General features: G+C 33.5%; 1 protein-coding gene across 1 annotated transcript in view; it reads right to left on the reverse strand.

Annotated features, from left to right (window-relative positions):
• The window catches only part of LOC149785903 (testis-expressed protein 11-like), a 138938-nt gene extending 122754 nt beyond the window's left edge, over nucleotides 1-16184 (reverse strand). Inside the window, exons 1-5 of the mRNA XM_089976115.1 lie at nucleotides 16121-16184; nucleotides 11790-11929; nucleotides 11001-11085; nucleotides 9364-9443; nucleotides 6378-6408 (exon numbers count right to left, since the gene is read on the reverse strand). Coding sequence (XP_089832241.1) covers nucleotides 6378-6408; nucleotides 9364-9443; nucleotides 11001-11085; nucleotides 11790-11929; nucleotides 16121-16163 — 379 coding nt within the window. The 5' untranslated portion in view covers nucleotides 16164-16184. The remainder of the gene's footprint in view (nucleotides 1-6377; nucleotides 6409-9363; nucleotides 9444-11000; nucleotides 11086-11789; nucleotides 11930-16120) is intronic.
• Nucleotides 16185-19451: the final 3267 nt, after the last annotated feature.

Raw genomic sequence — 19451 nt, forward strand, 5'->3', positions numbered from 1 at the left:
ATATATATATATATATATATATACACACACACACACACACACACATTTGTTTATTTATGATAGTAACAACAGCTTTACTTGATGGGAAATAAATATCATTTGTAGGCTTTCCACTTGATTGTTATGGAAACAATACTGTCATTGCAGGAGCCCTGAAAATAATTCAGGCACAAGATATCTTAGATAACATTCCTGCTAAGATTAATCAAATTGGCTGAGACTTTCACAAAGTCAGAAGTTTTCTACCTGGTTGTTATAGAAACCACACCATTGCCTAGGGTTCCCTCCAGAACATATTCTGGAAGAGCATGTCCCAAGAATTGTTCATACTATATTTGATTGAAATTGGCTTAGCCATTCTGAAGAAGGTTTTTCCACTTGGCTAATATTAAAATCACACTGTTGTTGGGAGAACCATCCTAAACATTACACTGGAAGAGCATGCCCTTTGAAAAATTCCCATTATGTTTGACCAAAATTTGCTTAGCTTGTTTTAAAGAAGCTGAAAATAAGTTTTCCACATTGCTGCTATTTAATCCACACCAATGTCAGGAAGTGATTATTAAAACAAATGTGGTAGGACATGCCATTAGAATTGTTCCTACCAAGTGTTTAAATAAAACTGGTTCAAATGTTTTGAGACAAGCTGAAAATGAATTTTGAAAATGGTTGCCATAGAAGCCACATCATTGCTAGGTGGCCATTCCACACATAAATTTGATAGAGTATAACCTAAGAAGCATTTCTACTAAATTTTATCAAAACTGAGTCTGCCATTCTGGAGTACAAGGTAAAAATACATGTTATATGGTTGTTATTAAAGCCACACAAATTCTAACAAAGCATGTCCCATGGAACATTTTCACCAAGTTTGATTAAAACTGGCTCAGCTTTTGATGGATGATAAAATAGGTCTTCCATCTGGTTTCTAACAATGTCACATGATCTCTAGTGAAGCCCTGACCCATGGAAATGTTTAGATAGAGCATATCCTAAAAAGCATATCCTAAAAAGCATTCCTATCAAATGAGATCAAAACTAACTCAGTCATTCTTTACAAAATGTTTGCCACATGGGAATATGGAAGTCAGACTGTTGCTTGAGGAATTCACCTGGACACAATTTTGATAAAGCATGTTTAAAGAAATAATATTCCAGTCAAGCCTGATTAAATGTGACTCAACTGTTCAAAATAAAAGATGATGAAAAAAGAATTTCCATTTGGTTGCTAAGAAGCTACACTGTTGCTAGGGAAGCCATTCCAGACAATAAAGCATGCATTAAGACACATTTTTAAAAAGTATGAACAAAATTCACTAAGCACTTCTGAAAAAGTTGAAATAGGTTTTTCATATGGTTGCTTTAGAAGCCACACCATTACTAGGATGTAACAAAATCTGAGAGAGCAATTGTCCTCAATATTAGTACCTAGCCTGATCATAAATGGCTAAAAGTAGGTTTCCCATTTCAGTTGCAATGGAAGCCATACCATTGTTAAGGATGCCACCTAGAACATCATTTTGGTAGATTATGTCCTCTAAAACATCGTAACCTAGTTAGATCAAACTTGTCCCAGTGGATTCTGAGATGAAAAAAGTACAAGCAATGTCGATGGATGATGGCACAATGACTGACATATGATAGATGCAAGGCCATACCATAAGCTATCTTGACTTTACAACCAGGGGAGCAAATATGAACAGTATACATATAAATCGGAAATGAAATGAGGTCAGAAAAACAGGTTCTACTCCATCTTGATTCAAATTCAGTCTCCAATATTAGGGCAAGAGAAACTCACACGATACCACAATTCTAATGCACAAATTAGTACTTTTAAGCAATTTTTAAATAAACACTTTATGCATGTAACAGTGGCCAAGTATTTATTTTATGTGTGCAGTTTTCCTTTAACCCTAGTCATACTAACACTAAGTTTGATTTCAGTAAGTGTTACAAAGCGGATGGATACACAAAGTGATCATACATAAAGCTAACTTATGAAGTAGGAGATGTACACAAATTAAGTCTTCACCTGTGTCTGAAGAGTTAACTAATCACTCTGTATTTTATACCAATATTATCACCTGTGTCTGAAGAGTTAGCTAATCAAACTGTATTTTATACCAATATTATCACCTGTGTCTGAAGAGTTAGCTAATCATGCTGTATTTTATACTAATACTATCACCTGTGTCTGAAGGGTTAGCTAATCATGCTGTATTTTATACCAATATTATCACCTGTGTCTGAAGAGTTAGCTAATCACACTGTAATTTATACTAATACTATCAACTATGTCCAAAGAGTTAGCTAATCAAACTGTATTTTATATCAACACTACCACCTGTGTCTCAAGAGTTAGCTAATCACGCTGCATTTTATACTATCACCTGTGTCTCAAGAGTTAGTTAATCATGCTGTATTTTATACCAATATTATCACCTGTGTCTGAAGAGTTAGCTAATCAAACTGTATTTTATATCAATACTATCACCTGTGTCTGAAGGGTTAGCTAATCACACTGCATTTTATACTAATACTATCAAATGTGTCTGAAGAGTTAGCTAATCACACTGCATTTTATACCAATACTATCAACTGTGTCCAATGAGTTAGCTAATCATGCTGTATTTTATATCAATACTATCACCTGTGTCTGAAGGGTTAGCTAATCACACTGCATTTTATACAACCACCTGTGTCTGCAGAGTTAGCTAATCATGCTGTATTTTATACCAATATTATCACCTGTCTGAAGAGTTAGCTAATCAAACTGTATTTTATATCAATATTACCACCTGTCTGAAGAGTTAGCTAATCACACTGTATTTTATATCAATATTATCACCTGTCTGAAGAGTTAGCTAATCGCGATGTATTTTATACCAATACTATCAACTGTGCCCAACGAGTTAGCTAATCACGCTGTATTTTATACAAATATTATCACCTGTGTCTGAAGAGTTAGCTAATCAAACTGCATTTTATATCAATACATGTACTATCACCTGTGTCTGAAGGGTTAGCTAATCACACTGCATTTTAAATCAATACTACCACCTATGTCTAAAGAGTTAGCTAATCACACTGTATTTTATACTAATACTATCAACTGTGTCCAATGAGTTAGATAATTATACCGTATTTTATATCAATACATGTACTATCACCTGTGTCTGAAGGGTTAGCTAATCACACTGCATTTTAAATCAATACTACCACCTGTATCTGAAGAGTTAGCTAATCACACTATTTTATACTAATACTATCAACTGTGTCCAATGAATTAGCTAATCATACTGTATTTTATATCAATACATATACTATCACCTGTGTCTGAAGGGTTAGCTAATCACACTGAATTTTATACCAATATTATCAACTGTGTCTGAAGAGTTAGCTAATCAAACTATTTTAAATCAATATTATCACATGTGTCTGAAGAGTTAGCTAATCACACTGTATTTTATACCAATATTATCACCTGTGAAGAGTTAGCTAATCAAACTGTATTTTATATCAATACTATCACCTGTGTCTGAAGGGTTAGCTAATCACGCTGTATTTTATACCAATATTATCACCTTTGTCTGAAGAGTTAGCTAATCAAACTGTATTTTATATCAATATTATCATTTTGGTCTGAATAGTTAGCTAATCACACTGTATTTTATACTAATACTATCAACTGTGTCCAATGAGTTAGCTAATCACGCTGCATTTGATACCAATACTATCACCTGTGCCTGAATAATTAGCTAATCACACTGTATTTTATACTAATACTATCAACTGTGTCCAATGAGTTAGCTAATCACACTGTATTTTATATCAATATTATCACCTGTGTCTGAATAGTTAGCTAATCACACTGTATTTTATAGCAATATTATCACCTTAGGCCAATAAATCAGTCCCTCCATATGATGATATTGATTTCGGTTTAGGGACTGATATCACCTATTCATTACAACATACAAAAGTCTGCAGACACTTTTGCCTGCATTCATCAGTGTACATTTTATACACTTACCAGTATTTCTTGCAGCCATGGAGCTACAATTGGCTGAATGATTCTTTTGGTGACATGTACATTATATTTCTGGAGCAAATCGTATGTTTGATGACTTGTAAATCCACATGGAATAGCACAACCATCTGTCCTGGGGCCATTTTGAATTTTGCGCTCGATATGGCTGTTACCAATTACCGGTATGTGTCTAAAGTGTATGCAGGTTTGTGCCAGAAAGATTTGCAGGCAGCAAAATTGCTCATTTTAATGAACAGGTGCCATCAGACCCACATATTGTCCATCAGTATCAACACAGATTTAGGGGGCTGATTTATCGGACTACTATCACCTGTGTCTGAAGTGTTAGCTAATCAAACTGTATTTGATACCTATACTATCACTTGAGTAGTTAAAGTACTTTAAATCACAACATCTGACAATTTTAGTAAGCAAACAAAAATTGCCTGCTCTCTAAAATTGTTTAATTAAATACATGCAAGATGCCAATATCTGTCTGAATGGATAGTTAACTAGCATTAAATATTAGAAAGCATCATATTATATAAATCATAAACAGACAGTTAACTAGGGTTATACATGAATAAAAATAATGTCCAAAAAGTACTGGATAGACACTTACTAAGCATTAAAAATGAGAAACCATCATTGCATATGAGTCATGGACAGACAGTTAACTACGTTTATATATGAACAAAAATAGTTTCCTAAGAGTACCAAATGGACAGTTAATAAATATTACATATTAGAACCATTGTATTATACGCATCATGGACAGACAGTTAACTAGGGTTAGATGTGATCAACCCATGATATATGAATGATGTAATATCAACAGATGGACTTGCTGTCACTTTGAAGAAATGCTCAGACTTATGCTGTGGTTTCTGAACCTTTATGTTGACACCATTCAGTATTGACTGTAATTCACATTTTATTCAGTTTTCCCTTGCAATGAAACAGAGCATGCAAATTTCAATTTGTCTCTCTTGACAAAGCAAATCATTTTACTCATCATTATTTCACAAATACTGTATGTTGTTAAAACAGGAAAATTAAAGATTCTCTCAATGATAACAATTTAGAGATTTGCTTTACTCTGCATCAGTGAATAGTACCTTTAATGGCACACTATACACGCACCCTGTGTTAAATAGGCCTTTTTGTACGTACTAGCATGGCATGGACGACATGAGAGATTACTAAGTGTTCTCATCTGTCTTGCTGTTTGGCATGCAGTTTTGAACAATCTGTACATAAACTATTATGTACTTTCTTACTAGACTTACCATGACCATGACCTCTGACCTTTAGACACAGAGTCTATAGGTTTCTTTGTTACCTTAAGTGCATGCCATCCAAAATGTTTGGTCAAGTACTCTAGAACAAGTTTGTTCTGGAAAACATTTTTCTTTGAACGATGATGACCCTGACCTATAACATTCAAGCCTAAAATTACCAGGCCTCTTAAATACCTTAAGTGCAAGCACTCCATAAATTTTGGTCAAGGTAATGAAGATAATATTATGCAGAAAACAATTTTCTTCTTTCTGTCACAGTGAACATGACCTTTTACCTTTTGACCCCTAAATTAAATGAGTTTTCCTTATCTCAAGTGCAAACCACAAATAAAGTTACTACAGATTGTTGAGAACTCAACTTACTCTCTGGAAACCATTATTTCTTCCTTTAGTTAGTGATTTTGACCTTACAGCTTTTCACCCCAAAAGGGTTCTTCATTACTCTAAGTCCAAAACCAGCTCAAAGTTTGGTAAATGTAGATGGTGCAAAACTTGATTTATTGTGCAGAAACCATTTTTCTTCTTTCCGTCATAGTGACCGTGACTTTTTGACCCCAAAATTTACAGGGTTCTTCCAAATGTTAGTGGCCATTAACAAATACTGCTAACTGAAGATGGTGGACAACACAAGTTATGGTGTAGAAATAAAAGACAGATGGATGGACAGAATTACAACATCATAACACAGTATGCTCTGCCTTGGTGTCACAAAGAAAAAGCATGAGATTGAGTTTTTAGTGCAGCCTAATGAGACAAACCTTGTGAATCCTACTCATATTTTTGGCTGTATGGATGTGAATGCATGCATGTATTCTGCTTTATATGCACCCACCTGCTCATAGTGAGATGATCTGTCAAGAAAAGTTAATATACACCAATGATAACAGCATTATTAATAAGAATGTCACACTGAAACAACAATAGCAATTAGAAAAACCAAGACAGCAATTAGAAAAACCAAGACAGCAATTAGAAAAACCAAGACAGCAAAAGCAGCAGAATAATAAAAACTGAACAAAAACTTTAATAAAAAAATGCATTACCTATCCAGGCTCGTCCTGTTTTTAACCCCATCTTTGAAAAACAATTATAACATTTACTTAATGGATATACTAACATCATGTAACTTTTTTAATTTTCATGAATGCTTTTATTAACTCAGGGTAAATCCAATGGAGTAAAAATACCAAAGAACAGGAGACAATGTGTCCCAATGTTCTCCAAAAGCTGGGGGATGCAACAAATTTTTAAATGGACACAAAATACCAAGCAGATATAGTGGAAAATAGTATAGAATAATCTCATCTGTTTTAGCACATTTGCCAGCTGAACTGCTCCATTTGCACTAAAAACTATTTTATAACAGTTACATACAACCCTATTTAGACTACTGTAATACAGTATAGGGTAATTCAAATGATAAAAACATAGCAAAGCTAGCACATCTTCAAAAAAAAGCATTTAGGCTAATATCAATCCTAAAAGAAAGCAAGGAAAATTTAGCTGGTAAATTAAAACTATTACCTATTAAAGACCGAATCTGTTTGAGAAAAGCCAAATTAATGTACAGGATATCCAATAACAGTGCTCTTGAATATTTACAATCACTATTCCAGTATAGGCTACCCAGTAGTACTCCCCACCTGTGATCCATGTCTACCAAACAGCATAAAATTCCCAAACCAAATAAGGAATTATTAAAAACAAAGTTTCCAATACTCTGGAACTTTGCTCTGGAATAGTATTCCAGTTGAGATTAGAAATGCCCACTCTATTTCCTTCTTCCAAACCCAATATTATAAATCCAGTGACTTTAGATATGCAGTTAAAATAAATAAATTTTCTTTGAATGAGGGCCTCAAGGTAGATTAGTTCTTCAGCTAATTGTGTTACCATCTTTAAATAAAGTCATTATTTATTATTATTATTATCATTATTATTATTATTATTATTATTATTATTATCATCTGCACTGTAGTATCATGTTTTCTGTGAACACTTATATTATTGAAATACAAGTTTTATCAAGAGCTGAAGTAGCTTGTACAAACTCTGACATGCATGAAGACCTGGTTACATGAAACAGAGCTCCACTACTAAATTTTATATACAGGATCTTGCTCTGATTTGATAGTGTTACACAAATGATCCCACTGGCATAGGACAGGTGTTACACATATGATCCCACTGGCATAGAACAGGTGTTACACATATGATCCCACTGGCATAGGACAGGTGTTACACATATATTCCCACTGGCATAGGACAGGTGTTACACATATGATCCCACTGGCATAGAACAGGTGTTACATGTATGATCCCACTGGCATAGGACAGGTGTTACACATATGATCCCACTGACATAGGACAGGTGTTACACATATGATCCCACTGGCATAGAACAGGTGTTACACATATGATCCCACTGGCATAGGACAGGTGTTACACATATATTCCCACTGGCATAGGACAGGTGTTACACATATGATCCCACTGGCATTGGACAGATGTTACATGTATGATCCCACTGGCATAGGACAGGTGTTACACATATGATCCCACTGGCATAGGACAGGTGTTACACATATGATCCCAATGGCATAGGACAGGTGTTACACATATGATCTCACTGGCATAGGGCATGTGTTACACATATGATCCCACTAGCATAGGACAGTGTCTCCCCCACCCTCCAAATCTGGAAGACACAACATTTTAAAGGGACAAAGGAAAATTGTAGTACATAATGTAGTGCTAAAAATGAGATAATAATATTTGATTTGACAATTTTACCACCTTAACTTTGTCATCTGCACAGTACTATCACCCTTTCTTTGGACACTTACATTATTGCAATGAACTTTTCATCATGTGCTCCATTATCTTATGTAAACAATGACATGTTTGAATATCTGGTTAACCTGAAATGAGCTGCATCATGGAATTTTCCATCCTGGATCTTGTTCTCACTTAACTTTATGTTATTCTAACCTGTGTACAACCACTATATTAAAGTTTGTAAAAAAAAATATTTTCTATATTCCTATGAAATTTACTCCCAATTCAGTTCCATCATGCAATGCACCTGACAACATAATGTCATGCAACAACTGCATCATCTTTCCAGATAAAGATTTCAAATATAATTGAGGAAGAACTGTAAATGTACACAACAGTTTTAGAATTTGACACACCTCCTTGAGGGGCACTATTGTATCTATATAATTCATTCATAACTGTGTATTAAAAATTTTAAGAGCTTTTACTGTCTTGCAACTCCTCCTAAACACTCAATTATATTCCAACCACTACCATCATGAAATAGAAATATAAATGATAGAAACCCAGTCACCTTTTGTTTCAAGAACTTCCTTGAACTTTCTCATGTGATTCAGAGATCTAAGTTATTTGTGTTTTTTCATTGGTCATTATTCAGCTGCTTTTCTGATTCAAATGCTTAGGGACACCTTCGCAAATGAATTACAATTAAACATTACAAGCATTTCAGGGATCTAGCTATACACATATATAAAATGTATTCTGACCAGAATATTAGATTCTGACAGATTGCTAATAATGTCAAAATCTGACTCCAACAGAATCAAAAGTGATGGCATCTCTATGCTTGACATTTAACTTTGGAATATAATTTGGGGTGGTCTGTATATCTGTACAAAAGTTTAGAAATTAATGAATTCACAAAGGGGTGGGGTTCACCTGGATTATAACTCTTAAATCACATACATACATACATACATACACACATACACACACACACACACACATACATACATACATACATACATACATACATACACAAGATTAAGTAAGTGTACATACATAACACGTACTCACTGGTTATGAAAAGACAAATTTAGATATGCAGCTGACAGTGGCTCCTGGGTCTATCCTTACCCACAGAGGCAGAAATTGAGTGGGAAAGGCAAAATGAAGGAGTGTGGGATTTATTTTACATGTTCTATTTTTCTAATGTTTATAATTATCATCAATGTAAAATGAGAATCATACCATGATTTTCTTCTTTAAGGTAATATCTCTGTCATCCGTTTCAGTACAGAACTGGATTATCAAAAATGCAATGTTTCGCACTAAAAAAAATAATTATTTTAGTTTTAACATCAGACAAATAAGCATTTCAACAAGATCAAAACTACACCTAGCTACCTTCATGTTCTTATTAATAATGATTCGAAGACTAATTTTACAGCAAACTTTTGTGGTTTTAAACTAAGTAACAGAATAAACAAAACAAGATTTGTAAAATTCAACAAATAATTTAATTCTTGAAGTAAAAATGAAACTTTAAGAGAAGCTTACAGTCCTGTGAATTAAATACCAAATAATCCTAAAAGTTCTATCATAAGTCCAAAAGTATATAGTTTTCCAAATGATTTCCATGTCATGAACGATGTACCAATAATCTTGACACTGTTGATATACCAACAGTCTTGTTGTATCACAATGATATAATCCATAATGTCTTTAAATAAATTCACAATAATTCCAAAATAGTGTTTGAGTCCAAACAGTCAATGAACACTTTATAATTCCAATAAATAATTTAAATAAATGATTCCTGTCATGTTAAATCTAAACACAACTGCAAATACTTCTGCATACTGAAATTAAAATAGGAATAGGAATGAATAACTGTTTACTTCTTTCCCCTCATATATATTCCCACAACTCTATGTTGTAATAGATCCCTAACTGACGTATGTAACAATACAACCCCACAAGACCTATGTTGCAACACAACCTCCCAAACCAGTGTCACAATAACTACAATAATTCCAATGTAAAATTACCCCAAACTGTAAATAGGTTCATTTTCTAGAACCTTTTAAGGTCATAATCAAGGCTGGGTCTAGAACTCAAACCCAAGTAAACAATCTATTTATAGCTAACTAATAAGACAAAGAGCAGGTATGCACCAAAGACCTTTAATCAATCACAAACAAAGGTCAGGCACACACACAAATTAAATAATAATGATGTGTTCTCTAAGTCAACATCTGAGAAACACATTTTGAGTTGCAATGTTTGAAGATGAAGCAGATGAATGACTCAGTCAGGTACAGCAAGAGGATAAGTCCAGGATACTGGGTTTCAAGAGATTCATTCACAATGTGAAACAAAGTTTTTTCCCAGACTCTGAACCCTTCTTTTACACTTTTGAAATATGTTACATAAACTGTGTGATTGAAAATTGAAACAAATATGAATTTATAAAAGTTTAATTTGGTACATTTTAGATTATCCATGAAAGGACACCAGAGAAAACACCTAAATACAAGAGTATCATAAATGGTACATTTTACCCCCACTATGTAATCAATGGTATTATTATACTTCATTTCTAAAACCTTCTTTCGTTAGTCACATATCGAGGTATGTTTAACTCATTTGCTTTGCTACCATCACTGTGACTTTGACCCTTGACCCCTTGACCCCAAAATTAATCTAATTGTATTGCCACTGCTGTGTTGTAAAACACCAAACCAAAGAGTTGTGTAATGGCAGAGAGTGGAAAGCTTGAGTCAGTTGTGTGAAAACAAAGTAGGGAATAGGTTTATAGTAGATTACAGATATAGTCTAATTAATAAACTCAAAATTTCAATCATTCAGTTTTCATTTGGACTTACACTTAGCATTGGACTTGGCAGCCAACACTCCTTTTGTCTTCAGAGAGACAGACAAGTTCCATAGACTAACACAAGCATTCTCCAGCTAAATATAAAATAGTCACATTTTAAAACAAATATTAGACACCTAAATTTATGATCATTTAGGCTCTATTACCATAATGCAGATTTAACAAAATCTAAAATATATATATTTTTTAAAAACTGTTATCGTTGACTTAATGGCAACATGCATACTTACTGTCTTTTGTGAATATTTTTAGGTATTTGCTTTTATAAATGTACACATTTACATTTTTAAAAAGTACTGATGGCATCATACTTTGGTGAATGACTTTTCTATTTTAATATTATCCAAGTCTGTGCAATCAGAATCATGTGATTATTCTCTAGCAATGTTCCCCTTACAGTAGTTGATATTATCAAACCTGATTTACTATTAATTCTAAAAAAATATTTATATTTTGGGTATGATCAAGAAGCCTCTAGCTGGTTTAATGCTTGAGACTTTTGTAACGTTAGACTGTTTTAAATACCAGAATTTAGGAAGTCAATAAAGCACAACTTTTTAATTCAATATAAATGAATTCTCTGTAGTTTATTTGCAAAAAAATCAATTTGTTTGGTGCACTGAAAATTTGAAATTTGAAATTTAATTATGAAATCAATGAGTAAAAACATTTGGTGGAACACTGGTAAAATTAAAGGGAAAAAAGATCTTAAGTGTGTGCCAATAAATGTCTAAAGTAATTAAAGTATGAATGTTCCCCATAAACATAAACAGCATACTGCTGTGAGTGATCCTGAGGAATCTCTATGTGGCTTTGGTAAAGTCTGCAGTGTCTGTGTGAAACTGTCGGCCATCTCCACCTGGTCATGCCATTCTGGGCTGGATGTCTTCTCATTTCTACAGATGTCCTGAAGTATAGCTACAACATAAAATTTCTTTCAAAGTTTTATCTGATCAATCTTATTCAAAGTTTATTAAATATGCAATCAAAGGTCTTGATATTCAAAAGTTTTACAAAATAAAAGACACTAAATCAATGAGTGAGTGCTTACCCACTGCTTTAAACACAATAACATGACAAAGCCCATTTGTAGGTTACCTAAAATCTTGTAATATACAAATGCATACCACAATTGGGATACAAACTCTACATCAAGTTTGGGAGCAGACTCTTTACTCATGATACTATTGCAAACCAAGTATGGGGCACAAACTCTTTACTATGATGAAACAAATGCAAACCATGTCTATTGCACAAACTCTTTACTCATGACTCAAATGCACACAAAAATTAGACCACAAACTAGCTAATCACACATGATACAAGTGCATACCAAGTTTAAAACACAAACTCTTTAGTCATAATACATATGCACAACAAGTTTGGGACTTGAACTTCTCACTCATGACACCAAATGCACTCAAGTTTGGGGTACAAATGCTTTACAGATGAAACAAAATGCACAACAAGTTCAGGGCTCACACTCTTTACTCATGATATAAATGCATACTAAGTCTCATAACAAGATCTCAAGTGGTTCATTGGTTATAAACTGGAGAAGAGTGTGTTGACTATAGACAAGCACAATTTGTAATAAAAATGGGGATAACTCTTAAAATACAGAACAGACCAACTTCCAATTTGAATAGGAAACAGTGCTATTCATTGTACAAATGCAATGACCAAGTTTCATGATGAAATCTTGACAGGTTCTGGAGATATTATTAGTAAACAAAGGTGTGACTGATGCACAGCTAAGCTGGCTCATGAACATGTTCATATTTCATTTGCAAGAGATAGGGGTAGGGGTAGGGCATAATAAAAAAAATGGTCTTCTATATTTTCTGTAATTGTCAATAAAATCTATCAGATAATTAGTCCATAGTATTATTAAAACAATTACCAATCAGGTCTTAACAAAATAAAAGACTAGGCCAGCTATGCAAATGCAGTAATGGCTTCTGGCTAGCAACAAAAAAATATTAGGTACATACATATACTTACCAAAATGAACTTCATTAACAGCAATTAAATGACGCACTCTCACAAATGAAAGCAAAAAATTTAAAAAGTAAATGAAAATATACTTGTTCAGACAAAATCATTTCCTTTTGCTAGTTTTCAGGATGATATTAGACTGCACAACTATAAAAACAAGCCCTCTCTCTTTATTAAATGCTTCAGGATATTAGAGAAATAAAGATTCACAATAGCAAAATATATCTTAGGGTGGGGGTGAGGGGTAAATTAATTGTAATTATTCAATACCTACCTGCTACTATTGCATTGTTACCATTTTCCTGAATACTGATTCTTTGCTAAATATTCGCTCCTCCAGTTAGAAACTGCGGATCAAAAACCAAAAGTACATGAACCCAGTCTGATTCCTTAATCATACTCAACATATGGAATATCTTCTCTTTTGACTTGGAAAAATATCAGAGGATATCAGAGCCAGGTGGGAGGATGGAATCTTTGCAATAGTGGCAGATTATTATTACATAATGAAACCCAATTTAAGCACTTATAAAAAAAACTGTCAAGAACACACATTTTAATTAAAAGTAGTACATTGCTACTACTACTATTGTATTGCTGAATTTTCCAGTAATGAGGGAGGTTGATGACATCACAATAAATTATAAGAGTGTTTTCTACTATAGGACACATGGTGCTAATTGTATCAAAAAATGGGAACCAGCTCGGAAATGGGTGAACATACAACAGAGTACATATGGGTTTGGCTGGCCAGGATTGGTTAATAATGTAAGTTATGTTTTAGGAAAAATAATCTTTTGAGAGCTTATCCTAGTTGTAAGTGAGAGAACAAAATTAGAGACCTTGTTTTATTGATGGAATTTCAGTCCTTTAACAGTCTTGAGTTTGGAACGCTCATTACTAAAATTAGCACCTGTCTCTTTGGTGCAAAATTGAAAGCACATGTTTCTAACACATGCAGGTCCAGAAAATGCCGTGGCTCATATTCTTTTCTCTACAATGAAGCTGACATCCAGGTTTCATCTATACTAATAAATATAGGTTTGATCATGAGCACTCAGAAATTTTAAGTTACTGAATTTTTAATATCGTGGTATCTGTGTAGGTTTACTATGTGGACTGTATTAGTACTGTGAGTCCTATAGACAACTACAGCAATACAGTGACTCCACATATGCAAGTACAATTAACTTCACTATCAATGCAATCATATGGTTCTATCTGTGGATAACAAGCAGAATTAATACATTTTGTAAACCAGAGTGACTTTCAGTGGGATATTAAACACATATTCAGATATATCAACTGTTGCCAAGAAGTGGGGAGGGGGAACATTGTGTAGATTGGACTGTTAGGTGAACTGTTTTGCAATTTGGTTTATATATAAGCAATACATATATACAATGTATACCATTTACCATTTACTGAGTAATTATGGTAAGCAATATGCTTCAGATATGATCACTTAGGTCTCTTCCACCATGGTTAATGGTGATGACCTCTCATGACCTTGCATCTCACTAATTTCTTTCAGTGAATGTTTTGAAACTTCATATTTTGCATTTAATGGACTTATGTCTACATTACTTTAGCTTTAAATTATATATCTTCTGGGATTGTGATAAATAAAAACAACACAAACGCCGAAAAATTCTGTGCAACTAGTTTCGCATTTAATTTATGCTTCTTCAGGCACGAAATGTTTTGAAAGTAACAAATATCTTCGGGGAGGAAATTCAGGTAATTTTTGTCATTTAAATCTCTTTTTCTGGAATAATAAATGGATATATATATATAGTCACCTTGACCTTTTACTCATTAATTACACAATATGACAAAGCTGGTAATATATTTCAGCATTAAACTGAAGAGATATAAATGGTGATACTAAAAAAGGTGACTCTAATTAGACAGCTTTATTTTAATATTTTTTTCTGATTTTCTTAAATAAAACTCAAATATTTAAACATTGCCTGAAATGCACCATTGGTCATTAGGTGAAGATGAACTTGCAATATAATTTAATATTCACTAATGTAATCTAGGGCTGTCAAGAAAATCAAGGATAGATACACATGGCTCTAACACATGCAGGTCCAAAAAATGATGCAGCTCATATTCTTTTGTCTACACAAAAACTGACATCCAGGTTTCATCTATACTGATAAATATAGGTTTCGTCATGAGCACTCAGAATTTTTAAGTTATTGAATTATTAATATCATGGTGTTTGCATAGGTTTAATGGGAACTGAATTAGTACTGTGAGTCCTATAAGCTGGCAGACCGCTTGGCCATATGTTGCTGCTATTACTGAATCCCAAGAGTAAATGCTCTAAACACTTTAAAAGACAAGCAAAATGAGGATCTGACCTAATGCTAAAATGCAGAGAAAACTTGAAAGTATTAGAAAGGACTGCTCTACAGTCATCCTTAATGAAATATACAGAACAGTCTATTTTCTTGAAAAGAAAGAAAAGACAATCTGCAGTTAAAGGGTGGCAGATAACATCAAAGCACCAATTATATTAGATTTTCAACTTGGCATCATAAACCTTGGAAGCAGATTGCCTCCTAGCCTGGGTGATGCAGTTTGCACCTTTGCTTGAAACCTGATATTGATAGGTCAATTGATTCATATGAGCCAAGCATGAAGATGGGGAATCCAAGGATTGTTGTATAGGAGGATCCATGTGCTGCAACAGCAGGTCCCTTCTCCCTGATAATCACCTAGGCCTCTCTATCAACAAAATAATTAAACAAAGGATTGGAACAAAATTATTTTTTTGAGCATCCAGATACACATGTATTGCTTCAAGAGTGCAAGGAAAAAAAGGAAGATATTCCACATGCTGGATGTGACTAAGGAATCAGACTGGGATCATGTTCTTTAGTTCAATCCTCTAATTACTAACTATTTAGCTTGGATTGGGGATATAGCATCTTGGAAAAGTGTAGCAAAATGAGAGTAGCAGATATTGTATTACTGCTATTAAAAATACATGAATATACAATAACACAAAAATCTTGTCACTGATCAAACAGAAATATCAATACAATGATTTTATTATGCCACCTGAAATTGCTAGTTTAAACATACAGTAACTTTTACCTGTAAGTGTGGCAATGGCTTCAGAGAAATTATCAGGTTTCATCTTTGAAACAACTATTGTAACTTATCTGAAACGGGAAAGTATATCTCTTTACTGATTTTGTATTGTCATAAATGGATTTAAAAAACAAACGATTAGTTTGTAAAGGCTGGTATTATATTTTCTTGCATGCATGTATGTGTGTGTGTTTGTGTTTACCAGATGTAGCAAATATTTTAGTCTTTTTTGTGCACATAACAGGCAGAATAAGGTTTATATTCTTTGGTAAACAATTATTTTTATTTAAATGACAATAAATAAGCTGCCAGGCTCCCTGTATAAACAAGAGTCCCTTGAGGGACTGATGCTCTACTGGCCAAATGATGTTTTAAGGAATTCATGAGAAGTGTTTCTTTCCTCCTTTAATATCTTTTTTAATTGCAGAATAATAAAATCCTTATAGATATTCTTGAGAAACTCAACATACCAAATTTGGAAACAATATTATTAGCCAATATATTTGAGCTATGTTCAAATGTAAAGTAAAAAGGTCTAACACATCTATTTTGGATGTTAGGTCAGCATCAGTTTTTCATAAGACTAAATAAACATGATGCATAGTGTTTCAGTGAAACTGCCAGTCATTTAGCTGAGACCCAATTTCAACATTGCCATCCATTTTGGAATGTATTATTATGTATATTTAATTTATAAAGCATTTGTAAGTTTTGTCCATGATTGCAAGTTGTAAACAGAATGTTGCAAAGCTAACTTTTGTCCATGGTTATAAATTGTAAATAGAATGTTTACAAAGCATGTGAGTTTGATGGCAGTCTTGTTCACAATTAGATTAGATTTTCCATTGGAGTACTTCACATTCTGTTATGTTATAGTTCAAGTGAAAATGTGTTTAAATCAGGATTTCATAAGCAAATATCTCATTTGTTTTAGGTCAGTCTGTAGGAATCCATTTGATCAGATATCATAGGTTATGGTTGTATTGTTGAAATCAGATACGATTCATGAGGATTTATTTATTTAAAATATTCACTGGAATTACTAAAGTGATCATTTGTCTATTGGATTAGTATATTATATTGGACATTTGTGAATTCAAAACATTTTGGATTGCATTGTTGTGTTATACTGAAACATTCAAGACTATTAGCATATCAGCTAATACAAACTATTGGTATAACAACACATTCAAGGCTACTGGAATTCATTTGGAACATTCTATATTTTTTGGTCTTGTGATATGACATTTAGAATTATTTGGAATTTAATTCACAATATTGATTCTTTTCAATTTTTACTTTGTATCATTGGAAAACAAACTGCTTGTTGATTTTACTTAAATTGTTGATTTCGCTTTCTCTCGGTTACATATATTAAGACCTAGAGGGATCAAAGTATCAAATACTAGATTTTCCATTATAGCATTATTTTCATTACAGTCTATCTGTCATAAGAAATCAATTAGCCAAAAATGCATATCAAGATGACCATCTCTTAATATAGAGTATGTATAACAGACCATCTACAAATTAGTCTTTCAGTCCAAATGCCATGTCAACATGACCATCCTTTAAAGAAGAATACTGATAACAAGATTTACAAGATGGCCACCATGGTGGACATACCGGACATTTGTGGGACACCGTTTTCATTTAGAACCAACCAGACCTCAGGATAGTTTAGGAGCAGTATCAATAACAAACAGATGTATGGACAATGGCTGCAGAATTATTGTATAAGCTCTTCTAGTCTTATTCAAGCAGATGTAAAGGCTATGAATCTATGATGTAAACCAATACAAATATACCCAAATGTCTCAGTCTTGTAGAACAGTTACACAAACATGCATGCTAGGTGGTAGGTTGGGTACTCCCATACTTAGGTGCTATGCTGGCTTGCACCTGTAGGGATTTAACATTTTCAGTTTTTGGGGCAGTTTAATTACATCTTATACTTTTGGGGTCTGAAAACAAAGTTGGTATTTTTATGGGAAAGCTTTGTAGGTTCAAAATTTTAGGGTTACTCAGTTGTGGATAAATATGCTACATAGGCTGCAATATACTGCAATAAAATTATCAAAGAAAACCTTTTGTGTCACCTACTATGAAAGCCACATCTGTCAAGCTTTTATGCAGCCTGTTATAATGGTCATAACAAACGTATTGACAAAACCAGATCCAACTTAAATTACTGCCATGTTATGATGCTATCATGACCAAAGAAGTGGCTTAATGTAAGGTCTGGACACTACCTTTTCAAATGCTTTTTATATTTTTATTAGTCATTCGTTTATTTTCTTCAGTGTTTAGTGTGGTGTGTTTTACAGCACAGAAACATATAGATTATTTAGTGCCAATGCAGTCAGACTAAACTGCATTGCCAAAGGATGCACCACAGTAACCTCATGTGATGCTAGGATTAGAAACTACACCCTTTTAGTCGAATGTCATGCTAACCACTGAACCACTGGCTAATGGTCACGTGCTATTATGATTTCTGTCATAGCTGGAATCGGGTCACAATTAGTACTTACCCACGAATGTAGTTCTGGTTTATTTTTAGAACATTTTTACCTCTTTCATTTTGGTGGTGATACAAGAGTTTTATTTATGCATTTTTGGTAGGGATTCAAAGGTAATAGTTTATTCTTGATAATATGAGCTCAGGGTGTTGTTGTCTGTATTTCGGCGACAGTGCACAGTAAGTAATAAGGCCTTGGTGATGATCCGGAAGTGAAATCTGTGTTCTGTTTACATGCTGCTCTGTTGACAGTCCAGCATCTCAAAAAAGAGCTGGTCAACCTTTGACAAGAACGTCACCGTGAAGTCATCTTTGAAGGTATTTTATATCAACATATGATTTGCATTGATTGTCACAAAGTGGAATGGTCAGAACTGAGAAACAAATGTAAAGAACATATAGTAAAATTAATTGTGTTCTATGTCCAGCTTGTTAGTCCTTAAGGTAAAGTGCAACTTAAGATGCAAGAATACCTACCTCAGCAGACGCAGACAAAATTTACTGATTTTGGAGTTGTAGCCCCTTGTTGATACTCTAATTTATCAAATAGCATTTTATACAATATAAAAAACCTGTAAACCAATCAGCAACGTTACGGATATTCTCAATATTTATCGTGAATTAATGACCGGAGAACATTCGGCGCAAAAAGTAAATGTTCATCGTCTGCATTAATAGTGTTTCAAAGTCGATGAAATTTCCTTTGCAAGATTTCATATAGGCGAGGATCTACTTACGTAGATGTGGTAACGTGATTTAAATCAGAAAATAAATACATAATATGTGATTACAGCTGAAACTGTACTGTGGTTA

This window comes from Sinohyriopsis cumingii, chromosome 12, assembly GCF_028554795.1.
Source record: "Sinohyriopsis cumingii isolate HCF-2022 chromosome 12, ASM2855479v2, whole genome shotgun sequence".
NCBI lineage: Eukaryota > Metazoa > Mollusca > Bivalvia > Unionida > Unionidae > Sinohyriopsis > Sinohyriopsis cumingii.